Below are 12245 nucleotides of genomic sequence, written 5' to 3'. Positions count from 1 at the left end.
TATCAGCCCCACAAGGCGGAAGCTGTGTGGAAGAATTTGGTAATTTTACCTGTGGAGGCAAACTTTTTTTTGGCTTAATGCGCCACAGAGCGACTTGAAGGGGTCTAACCTCAGAGCCTGTATCCGTTTCTCATTATATATCCATGGTGCAGCCTCACAGAGTTGATAGAGTGGCTCTAGACTCTTGTTTAACCCACTGATATTGTGCAATTGTCTTCATCATGCAGTTTTTACTTTCGTTAGCGTCAGCTTCAGAGAGAGAGCTGTTGGCTATAAAACTGAAAACACACCCCCGATCAGATGGGAAATTCATGCCGCTAAAGTGCCCATTGGCATGTTAGCTTCTCTTATCCAGCAGAGTAGAAGAACTGTGTGTTTTACAACAACCAGATGAGTCGCAACATAAAAATGCTCAGCAAATTACCCTGGTTAAATAAATGTTTAAAAATTTGAATGACCCTTATAAATCAGACCGCTAGCTGTGTGTACCCTGGAGTCGAACGACTAATCAAAGGCACGCGTCGCCTACTCGCACAACAGGGTTTGACCTTATTTTGAAAGGGAGTCCAAGTATCCATTCGTCGGCATCCTGAATCCTTAATCCCTATTGTAGCTACATTATCCAAACAATTGGTTTTTAGTTCGCCACACCTGCGCTGCGCTCAACCGAATCCTGACGTCAGCATACTTATTATCTGCTAAACCTGTGGTCCCAATTTCTGTCTTGCGATAAAAACGCATAAACACTGACACATTTTTCCCGAAATGTGGTCTGTGTTTGTGCGAGAGAGGTCTTCTCATCGGCGCATGAAGAAAAAACAAAATCGAGGGGAAGGACTCTATAGCTACCACCTGTGCTTCCATTCATTGTTCCAGCCATCTTTAACCATTAATTAATTTCAGGCCTCAGGAGCGCTGCTGTCCAAAAAAAAAAAAAAAAAAAGAAAAATAGTCCAAGGCCTCCTTGAGGAAACTCCTAAAGTCTGGAAAACATTTAATCTTGGCCACTGAGGCTTTTATATTAGCCGTTGGCCAGTGCAGATGCTATTCAAGCTCTTTTCACATTCTTTCAGGAAACGTCTGAAATAACAGCTCCACCCCACCGCTTCATTTGCATTTACTGTGATGCCTTCACTCCTGCTGCTCCGTGCTCTTCCTCGCAATCTTACACCTTTATGGGAAACTTCAGCTAATATCCTGCATCTGGTGTGTTATTTTCCTTTTAAATCTTTGACCTGAAGTGAAAGAAAAGTGTTTTTAAGAGCGCTTCTAGTATCTGTCAGGGAGACGGCGGTGTGCCCTGTCATTAGGCTGCACCGGGGTGCAGTGATGCTCCGCTTGATGCTGCTCAGACGTCTTCCAAAGCTCCCCAAAGGGGGCGGGTCCCGAGACAACTTTCCCGGCTGGTGATTTGATGAACGGAAGATTTTCCAGTGTCAGTATCTCACAGTCGGTTCAGGTTCAGTTTTCCGGCGTTGGTCCAGCCTCCTGGCGGTGCGCAACTCCCGGGGAACAGAGAGCCTTGCGCTTTCCTTTTTTTCATGAGAGCCCCTTTACCATCAGTCTGAGTGCTGGGCTTGAGGTGGAGCGGACCTGAAGGGCCCAGTCTGGCTGTGAAAGGCATCCTTATACTCACACACATGGCGCTGTAGTATAAGCACATTTTTGTTGGACTGTGGAAGGGACCGAGTTTGATTTATTTATTTATTTTTTAAGTCGCCCGTTTTTCAGTACAGCCGCGGGCGCTCACCATGGAGATGCAAAGGTGGACCACCAGGTGGAAAACGAAAAGGTGGCTATGGGATTCGACGCTAACCGCCGCGGCCACATTAATTTTACTTCTACAAGCTGCCAGTGTCAGAGCAGGTAAGAAGCCGTTCCTAGACGACGCGGTCACTGTGCCAAGTCCAGAGCGTCCTGTAGGCTGGAGAGCAGCACAGAGCGGCAGTAGGCTGAGGTGGTGACCAGAGCCCGGCCATAGAATAGTAACCATCACCATTAGTCCGCCAAACTTTTTAATTGCTACCCAACTTATCCAGCAGAACAGATGATGATGACTGTGTATGCTTGTGTTTATATTCCAGGTAATTTATCTCACGATGATTTCTTTCAAAGTTTATTGTTGAGTGACTCCCCAATTAAACCAATTACCATAGGACTGTACCTGCATCCATGATCCCACTAACTTTTAAAGGGCTTAAGTGTGTCATCGCAGCGGTGTATCCAAGTTGTGTTGATGACTTTGAAATTGTTACCTTTCAAAGTTTCAACGCGTCCACTTTCGCGTCGGACTCATCTCGATATGAAATTATTCTTGGCTCAACCCGACGGAGATGCTCCTCTCTCTCTCTCTCTATCTCTCTCTCTCCATCTCTCTCTCTCTCTCTCTCTCTCTCTCTCTCTCTCTCTCTCTCTCTGTGTGTGTGTGTGTGTGTGTGTGTTTCCTCTAGGCAAAGTCTGCCATCCACGTGCGGTCAGCGAGGAGAGGCTGACTGTGTTGATTTATTCTTGGCACTAACACCTGGGTGGTAAAAGGTGTGCCCCCAAAATTACCAGTGAGCAATTATGCCGCTTATTAGCGGTGCATATACAGCTCTAATTTGAACTTACACTGTTTAATTTTAGACACACTTTGGTTTTACGTACAACTTTTACGCACGACATTTGGTGATCTAACTAGCAGCCCCCATATAAAACATTGATTTAAACCTTCAGTAAGAGCCCAGTGGCTAAATAAAATTCACAAAAGGCATAAAATTAGCTCAAAATGTTCCTTAGTCTGACTAATGAGCCCTCATTTGCCTGACCCATGTCACAATCTGACAGCTGTCAGCAGAGTTTACTGTAACACAGGGAGCACAATGTAACTTTAACTTTTTAAGGTTTTGTTACAAATATTCAGGGAGTTTATATATTTCACTGGGCACAACATTGTGGAATTCTGGAAGTGAAATTCATATTCTGGCCTGAAGGGTCACCATCTTTCCACATTATCTGGGCTCCCTCTAAGTCCAAGAAGGGGCGTCGATGGAAAAAAAAAAAAAAAAAAGAATCTGGAATATTTCTCTTTGCTTTAAAAGCACATATGTGGGTCACATCAACCACTTCTGTATATCTCCTTTTTCTCTGAAGTCACAGAGACAACAGTACTGTACTGCAGCTTCAACCATCAGTTTGTAGAAGTTGTGCGTCTGCTTGGATGCATGTTTCTTTTTAATACTTGTGGTTTTGACATCAGATCAGTTATTTTGCAACCCTTTAAATGCTTGCCTTATTGTATCAGACTCATGATAATGACAGGAATGAAGTTACTGAAAAAGTTAACGTTTTTATGACTTTATCAACATTTGAATCAAAGGCTGATATACAGTAGTTGGTCATTTGAGTAATATATTGCTTCCTGTCTAGACATTTCCTATCTTAAGTCCCACCCAGTTCGAACCATCGCCATCCATTATTATGACTGTACAAGCCCAATCATACGTACAGAAATCTCTCAGCGGAGGGCCAAATTGCAGAGAAAATCTGACCATCATGAAAGCAAATACCACAGTGGCACGACTTGCCCATTGCCATCTTTCTTCACTCTGACTGATATTTAAGCTAACCATAATTGCACGATCTGCTAGCAAACATTTACAGGCTCTCCAATGTACTTTAATTGCTGCCTATGCTGCCAGCTCTCAGTAGATGGCAGTGACACAGAAAAGATGCTGCTGCGCGACCGCGGGGCCACAGAGACATTAAGCCAGAATGTCACGGACTTAAAAGTTAATCATAAGTCTAAACTTAAACATCAGGCTGTATGGCTCTGATGAGTGACGAGACTTCGAGCGTCGGAAAGTTTTCCTATATGGCTGAAAATGGTATTTTAATGCGTGAGGGTCTGCCGGAGAAATTGCTGTAATGATTTTAACAGGTTTCTCCTGTCACTACATGCCTCACCGCCTCGGGGGAAATAGCACTCCTTTGTCATGTTTGTAGCTTGTTAACATGGCAGATAGTATAGCAAGTCCCCGACAGCAGCCAGAAAGATGTGTCATTAAAAATCAGAGACTGACAAATTACCCCTCCGACTGAGACTGTGGCTAGTCTGGTACCTTCAACACGAGAGAGCTGTCTTCTCTCTCTTGTGGTTTTCATCCTTATCATTAGAATATGGTTTATTCCTTTTTAAAAGGATGGGAGTCTTTTTCTTTTTTTCTTTTTTTTTTAAAAGATGCGTTGAGGGTATAGCACGGCGTCTCAAATTTATGTAGCGCTGAAACGCTTTCAAGACGCCATGCCTATTCATTTGAGGTCTTTAATGGTTTTGGGATCCTGCCTGTTTTTCAGGGCTTCTGTGAAGCGATGGTTGTGGAGGGAGAAGGGCTGAAGAGTCGGGGTGCGGGTGTGGGGAGGTGGGGGTTCCTGGCCAGTTCAGCACATCTGGAATATATGAGGCCTTGAGGTATGCAGTAACGCAGAAAGGCATTCTGAAACTCACAAAGAGACCTTTAGTCCAAGCTTTCTTTTTTCCCCTTTTTTTTTTTTCTTTTTTTCAAAGACCAGTAGCTCTGTACTTGGGACAATATTCAGAAGAGCCACAGACTATTTTCTTTTTTATGAGGCATTTGGTGTGAGGTTTAAAACTTGGCGTTGGGTACCTCACATTTGTATTTTATTCTGTCTGTGAGCGAGTCAGGAGTCAGTCTGGTAGCTTTAAGCAAGTAACGAACCCTGTGTCTGTTAAAATGCTTTTGTGCAGAGTCGGTCAAAAAGCATCTTCTTCTCCATCTCTCCCTCAGTTGATCACTGGAGGACTGGATTTAATAGAAGTCTTTTTTTTCTTTTCTTTTTTTTTAAATCAGTTTTTGTTTCCAAGAAGTGCTGCTTGCTTGCCGCCTACACTCTTAAGAGTTTCAAGTCGTGAACCTCAGGTGATCTGGACCCATGTTGGCATAAACAACTCCAGTCCTTTCCATCACGTAAGGAGCAGATCTGCACAATCTCAGACGAGCTAAAACTCGAGACGCGATCCCCAAGCTTGTGCTCAAATCAAGAGGGTTGGATTCACCACTCAAGCTGTTATTTTTCTGGTCACAGGAGAAGTAGCTAAGGGGATGGGGCCTTCTCATTTTTAGTCTCATGTATGTTTTAGTTAGGGGGGTACAGGGAGTGGTGCCGGTGCCATAATGGGTTCAGCATGTCACTAAAACCGAACAGGAACTGCACAATCAGCGCTTCCCGGCTTCACGTGCCACATGACTGGGAGAAAGTGTAAACAGCCGCGTGTTTTTTTAATACAATTACTTCAGCTTTCACAATAGATTGATGTTAAAATGAACCGTGAAAGTGCTCAAAAGAAGGAACATTTGATGCTTCCATTGATCAGGATCAAGGGTTTTGACACACTCCCTTTACATCTTATTCCTTTAAATCATATTCTCAGCACCCGTCTCTCTGCATCAAATCCTCTTCCTGCTTCGCGCAGTTTTATGCAGTATTATAAGGCAGATGAGATTTCCTGTGATGTGAATTTCACAGAAGCTGTCTGTCTGATCCCTTGAAATCATTTTCCCACAGTGTTTTCAAACCAGTATCAAACACATGGATCTCAGTTTTTTTGGGGGGGGTTTTGTCAGGGAAGGGAGATTTCACATTAAGCCTGTTATCTGCCATTCCTTAAAGGCTTTATCCACCAGCTGACCATTTAGACTTTTGTTTATCATCACTGGGCCTTTCGAAGAGGACACATCCTGTCTCTTGACTCGCAAAGACACAAGACAAATGAGTCATGTGATGTCTGGACACGATTGGGCCGCTTTTTCTTCTGCTGTGGTTTTTGGTAACAGTTAAACAAGTAGCGTTTTATTGGCTGGGTTGCACCGAGTTTGGTTTGGCGAGGAGATGTTACTTTTATTCCTTTTTTTTCTGCACTGGACCTCTGTTAGCTATTAATATTCCCCTTTTTTGTTGTAATACATTTTTCTTCAAGCCAATACATCGGTAGTATTAATGTGCGGCTTAAAGTCTTTGTTTTTACTTTGCTGCATTAACTGTACGAAAGTACGGAGATGTTATTCCATGTGGTGAATGTCATTAAACTACAAGGCAGCGAATGTTCCAGTAGTTATCGTGAGAAAGTGTTTGATCAGTATTTTCTTCTTTTTTTTTTTTTAGAGTTAATGGCAGCATTGTTAGCAATCGAAATATCAACTTTAATTTAAGACATCCATGGATAAGAGGTGATTAATCATAGTTTTATTTATGACTGCTCATTAAAAGTGAGTGTAGGTCACTTTTGAAAGAAGACACAACCCCGTTCTTCCTCTCACAAATCCATCCTCATATTATCCGTAACCGCTTATCCTTTGCATGGTCGTGGGGAATTCATAAGCAGTGATAAAGCCCCCTGCTTGTTTCTCTAACTCAAGGGTTCTGCTGCTGTAGCCTCATTTGATCTGGTATGACAGTAGCATTATAGTGGCTAATGTTTCCAACCTTAACACAGAGGTGCTGTGTCATTAATGAGTCACCTCTGTCATCGTATTTGTTCTCTACTCGATTATCGTGTGGTCGTGACTTCTGGCCACAGTGGCTGGTGTTCAGCGAAAGTTACACAAACTCTTTGGGTCGGGGTTTGCCTTTTACACACTGGAGCTAGACCGATGGATTGGCAAGGCTGATATACTGGCTGATATTAGCTTACTGAATATATTGGATAGATACATTTGAGCTGTCATGTGAACTTAGCTGTACAGAAATGCTAAACTTGCTTCAAGATCATTCAAAATAGTTGACCACCAGAGAGCACTGACAAGATATTTTCTGTCCTGTTAGTATGTACAGTATGTCAACAGGCCTAAATGGCAGAACAGCTCTAATTGCTATTGACCCCCAAAAGGACATATATGTCACTGATGGCAAAATAATCTAGCCTATCGTATTTGACCATGTGGAATACCAGCGTCAGGAATACAGTACCATCAGCGACACGTGGTGCTGTATCATATGCAACTGGATGTGTTTCACGCTAAAAAATTATTGGCGGATACACTGTTATTTTATTTTTTAACATTCTAAAAATACGCAGAGGATGTGCCATCTAATCTTATAAACTGCTGCCACACTGGACAGATTGAAAACAAATCAATACAGGAGAACAAGAGACATCGTCATTTTTAATGTCATGTACCTCGTGCCTACCGCCTACATTACCCACAATGCACCAGGACTACTGAGTGACATTACTGGAGGCAATTTATCAGATTAAATGCAGCCTTCTCAAAAGGCTTTATACGACTTTTCTCACACATGCAGTAGAACTGCCCAAAACTTGTAAACGCACTTAACAAGTCACATTGGTGGACTTAACCTTTAAGTTGATGCTGCTAAGTACAGACAGGTACTAACTGTTAAAGCTACAGTGCCACAGTCACAGAGTGTTACAACAAATACTTTTCTCAATTTTATATTTACATTTACTTTTACCCAATGAAACATCCAACATGACCTTAAATTATCAGCCTCTTACTGCATATATTCTGGAGCCAATGCGGCCTCAGGCAGTCGTGCGTTAAATCAGGAATGACACATTGCCGTGCGTCAACGCTCCTGTTTATACATCCCCTAAAAACATGCCCTATTAGGCTTCCTAATAATCACACTGTAACTGATGAGGGGGCCTTGGAGAATGGCAAGGCCGGGGTTTAAGAGAAAAGCAGATACAAAACAGGACAAAGAAAGACACTGAGAGTAGAGAGTAAAAGTCTCAGGAATGTAGGTCGAGTCAGAGAGTTGCAGAAGGTAGAAGAAATGAGGAGTGGTGTTTATGGATGCACCGCACAGCACTTTGACTCTGAGCTCCAAGTCCATTGATAGAAAAGACTCTTGTAGTGTCGAGAAGCCCGTAAAGGCGCCCCCCCTCTGCGCTCTCCTTATTCCAAAGACCCCAGTGATCAACAGCAATGAGTTTTATCAGCCCATAGATGCTGTGGCTTTTGGCTGTGGGGGTAACAGTCGAGGGGGCCCAATTATGTCTTCTGAATGGTTCCCTAACATTTTTACTGCTCCTCTGCCAAGGTAGCTCGTAAACGAACAACTGCTCGAACTGACAGATTTGGCCAACATTTACTGCACAGGCAAGGGGGGCGTAATGTTGACTTATCATCAAAATGCCAGCCTCTATTAGGTTCTCTGTTAACTGGTGAAATATGCTTACAGTGTACTGTAAACTTAAATGCAGTTTTTTACAACATGTACATTCATAATACATCTCAATAAAGACCATGTTCTAATCTCATACATCATGTTAATTGTTTCACATTTATTTATATGTATAAATAACAAGTATTCATTATTTTTATATAATATTGTATGTAAAGTTTAATTAAAGCAGTGAATTAAATTCCTGCCTGTGTTTTCAGCAGACGGATCATTTTTTCTTAGAGATTTCAGAGACGAGTGTGAAACAACATCACATTTACAAGCTGTTCTATGTTTAGGAAAGTCTTCTTAGTTATATGTCTGCACATAAATACAAACACGTCTTTAAATCTGCTTTTGAAAGTAATATTAATTCAAAAATACAAGGACAAAACCCATAATAACATCTTTTCAGATGGGAACCAAGCAGTTTGAGGGTACAACAACATTGGGGGAACATAGACTGAGCATCTTGGGGCTTTGGAAATGTTGCTGGCTACGATAATCAATTCTTCATTCTGCCCCACAGCTGAGCCAGTAGATGTTCTGAAGGCTCTAGACTTCCAGAGCTCTCCTGAAGGAGTACGGAAAACAACAGGCTTCTGCTCAGTCCGGAGAGGATCCCAACCTGACACTGCTTACAGAGTGGGAAAAACGGCTCAGATCAGCGCTCCGACCAAACAGCTCTTCCCAGGTAATCTCACTTTTATCTCTTACAGATTATCAGCATCTGGTCTCTCAAATTGTAGTTGATGTAACAAAAATCAAAAATAGAACTGGATGTGACAGAACTGCATAAGCTCCTCCGGGTTTGATAGGCTTTGAAATTAAAAAGAGAGATATAAAAAAAAGCTAAAATTGCAATATTGGTGAGTGCAATGATTTTGTTAGGATCACTTGCCTACTGCAGTTCGGCAGATTTATTGCCGCTGTCATTTCCTGAAAACTCTGAATAAAACACTTTTATCTGACATCTGAATTTTTTTTTGGCAAATTTCATGAAAGTTCATTAAATTAAAGGAAACTGAATATTGCAAAGGCAGCTTTTACACAGGAACATTTACACAATCTCACTGTAAAACAAGCTACCCAGCCTCTAAATGGGGCTCATCCTACAGTCATGCTAGCAGATTTGAGCCTGCTTTTAGATAAATGCTAATGTTAGCATGCTAACATGCTCACAGTGACAAGGTTGCCATGCTGTTGTTAAGCAGGTTTAATGTTCACCATCTTAGTTTAGCGTTTGAGCATGTTGTCAATTGCTAATCAATGCTAAACAAATGTAAAAACAAAGTAAAACTGAGGCTGATGGGAATGTCATAAGTTCAGCAGATATTTGGTCATAAACTGACGGATCCGCTTCATCATCCGTACAACAATGCCACTAACATTGCTTAAAATGTTTTGCCCACTCAAACAAAACGATTGTTTGGATGAAAATGAATTTGATGCCTTTGTTTACTGACCTGAACCACTTAAAATCGCCAAATGGAAACTTCTTCGATTTCACAATGAAATAGCAAAAATGATTCAGTAATGTAATGTAATAACATCCCTTCACTACAAACACCTGTCTTCTAACAATGCAATGCAGACTTTTAGCAATTGTTTTTAACAAGATGCCCATGAATGTTGGCGTTCGAGTTGGCCACAAGAGCCCATAGGGGATGAGAGTCACTCAGCACATGGTGTATGATATTTGATATTTTTTGGGGAAACCCACAATTTATCACAGCAAATCAATGAGAGAAATATTTCTTTTGATGTCGTGTAGACTGATCTTGTCAATAAAGCTCTCAGGTTTGATTGCTGGCATTTGCTGTGTTTGGCTCATCTAGTGAAATCTAGCAAGGTTTTCATAGTGAATGCACTTTGCCTGACTCAAAAGTCTGCTGCCCGGCTGTTTGTCTGTAATAGAGCCATATTTATTTTATTACGAAGGAGTCCGTTCAGAGAAACACTCATTGCCATTTAGCTGTAAAACTATTTGGCTTGCTACTTTCTTACGCTAACTGCTAAGCATCGGCTAATCTGAAGATTGAATAATGAACAGTAGATGGCGAGACTTGCATCATTACTGATGGGTTATAGAAAACCAATGAGCCATTGATATATGTAAATCTGATATTTCCCAATTTCCAGTCTTCCGAACTGAAATATAAAACCTAAAGTAAGAAATTAATCACAAATACAATGCATTATAAAATTCACATCCATTTGAGGCCTGTTAATTCTTTGTTACTCTGGCAAAAGTGTAGAAAGAGAGCCCAGTTGCTTGCTTAGTCATAACTAACTTGGCAAGTGAATGTATAGACATGGATTAGTGACTGAGTACTGTTAAAATGAATTATCCCAGTCTGTGCAGTACGTGTTGGGTTGTTTTCAATTTGGCCTGATTTCATAGAATGAAAAAAACAAAGGTTCAAAAGGTTCAAAATAGTGTGAGGTATAAGAAAGTAACTTCTGTGATTTTTGGCTCAAACTGCGAGCACACCTTACACTTTTAGAAACGGAAATTTGAAGAACATAATGAAGCTTGAGAGGTGAGATGTTGGAAGCAGAGTGTCAGAATGTCCTCAGTCAGAATAATTGGACTTTTATGTGATTGGGATTAGTTATTTTTTCATTGAACCGAGCTATTATGGTTTTAAAAATATGACATTTGTTTGAGTATTTACAGCCCTTGTAAAATTAAAGTGGCTACATCACCGCTGTCGAGTCCTTTCAGGGGATGCCAAGGTCTCTTTCAGCTTCCTTCATAAACACTGCTCCTGGTCCAGTTGTCTAGACGCTGGGGTTTAATGTGAGGAGAGAAAGTAAGATTGCTAATAAACTCGCCATTATTCAATTTTCGTCTCCACAATACAGTAAAGAGATCCTCAGAAGAAAGACTTATAAAGGATGGGGTATAAGGTGAAACGGAGTCTGCTTTCCATTTCCGCTTTCCATTTAATGCAGATTTTTCCTCAAAGACAAGTAAATGACTTCATAATCTCTCCAAACTAAATGTTGAAACTACTGCTGAACCAAACGCTTCAACACTGTGAAGGCTTTGCCGTGGTAATTGATGTCAAAATCGTTTTCCTTTTGTTTTGGAGAGGAAGGAGACGTTGCTTTTTTTTTTTTTTTTTTTTTTGGAGGGTCAGATCAAAAGGTCAATACCTCTCTTCTCTTGACATTATGGTAAATATGAAGCTACTGCCAGCAGCCGGTAAGATTTTTTTAGCATAGGGAGCTCAAGAGGTAACAACAGCTATCCACCAGCTGGCCGGCTCACTAATTAACACATTACATATTGTTTGTTTAATCTGTAGAAAAGACAAAGTGTAAAAAGGAAGAATTGTGGTTTTACATTGGTTATGTGTTGGACTAAATGTACTGGTTGTGGCCTGATGTTCACTGCACACACAAGAAAGTGGTTCCAGCCTTTTCATCCAGTTCTCAGCCAGAATAAGCATTTTTACCAAATTGTCAACTATAACTTAAAAAGGGAAGGTAAGCAATAAACCTTCTCTCAACATCCTCAGAAATGAAGAAAACTGGTCTGGCCCAACATTCCCACAAGAGTTATTTAATTGAAATACTGTGGTTGTACTGGGAAGTTCCCCTGTGTGTAATTACATGAGTCTGAAGCCGAACTATGCTGTAAAAACCTCTGACGAAAAACTGGCGTTTACCAGATAGTCTTACTACGTATCCGTTGGTCTCAACTTACATACCAACTTACATATGTCTGCTGCATATTCCACCTTCAGGGGGGGTCTTCCCAGAAGATTTCTCCATCCTGTTCACCATCAAGCCCAAGGCTGGCCTCCAGTCCTTCCTGCTGTCCGTGTACAACCAGCAAGGCATCCAGCAGCTCGGCGTGGAGGTGGGCCGTGGCCCCGTCTTCCTGTATGAAGACCAGCATGGCAAGCCTGCCCCGGAGGAGTACCCCCTGTTCCGCTCCATCAACCTTGCTGACGGCAAGTAAGTGAATGACTGCTTCTTTAGAGGGCCTGAACACGTTGGAGGTCAGATGTGGGTGGTAGATTTTTTGGGTCCCCTGGTTCTTCCCT

At 41.6% G+C, this 12245-nt stretch overlaps 1 protein-coding gene across 4 annotated transcripts in view; it reads left to right on the top strand.

The window, feature by feature from the left end:
- Positions 1 to 1445: 1445 nt before the first annotated feature.
- Positions 1446 to 12245, top strand: part of LOC115572380 (collagen alpha-1(XI) chain-like) — an 89921-nt gene continuing 79121 nt past the window's right edge. For all 4 annotated transcript variants that reach the window (XM_030402393.1, XM_030402391.1, XM_030402392.1 and 1 more), the window contains exons 1-3: positions 1446 to 1866; positions 8717 to 8881; positions 11943 to 12156. In XM_030402393.1, the coding sequence (XP_030258253.1) occupies positions 1752 to 1866; positions 8717 to 8881; positions 11943 to 12156 (494 nt within the window). In that variant the 5' untranslated portion in view covers positions 1446 to 1751. The remainder of the gene's footprint in view (positions 1867 to 8716; positions 8882 to 11942; positions 12157 to 12245) is intronic.

The sequence above is a fragment of the Sparus aurata genome, chromosome 21, assembly GCF_900880675.1.
Source record: "Sparus aurata chromosome 21, fSpaAur1.1, whole genome shotgun sequence".
Lineage (NCBI taxonomy): Eukaryota > Metazoa > Chordata > Actinopteri > Spariformes > Sparidae > Sparus > Sparus aurata.
This window is presented reverse-complemented; position numbering and strand designations above follow the sequence as displayed.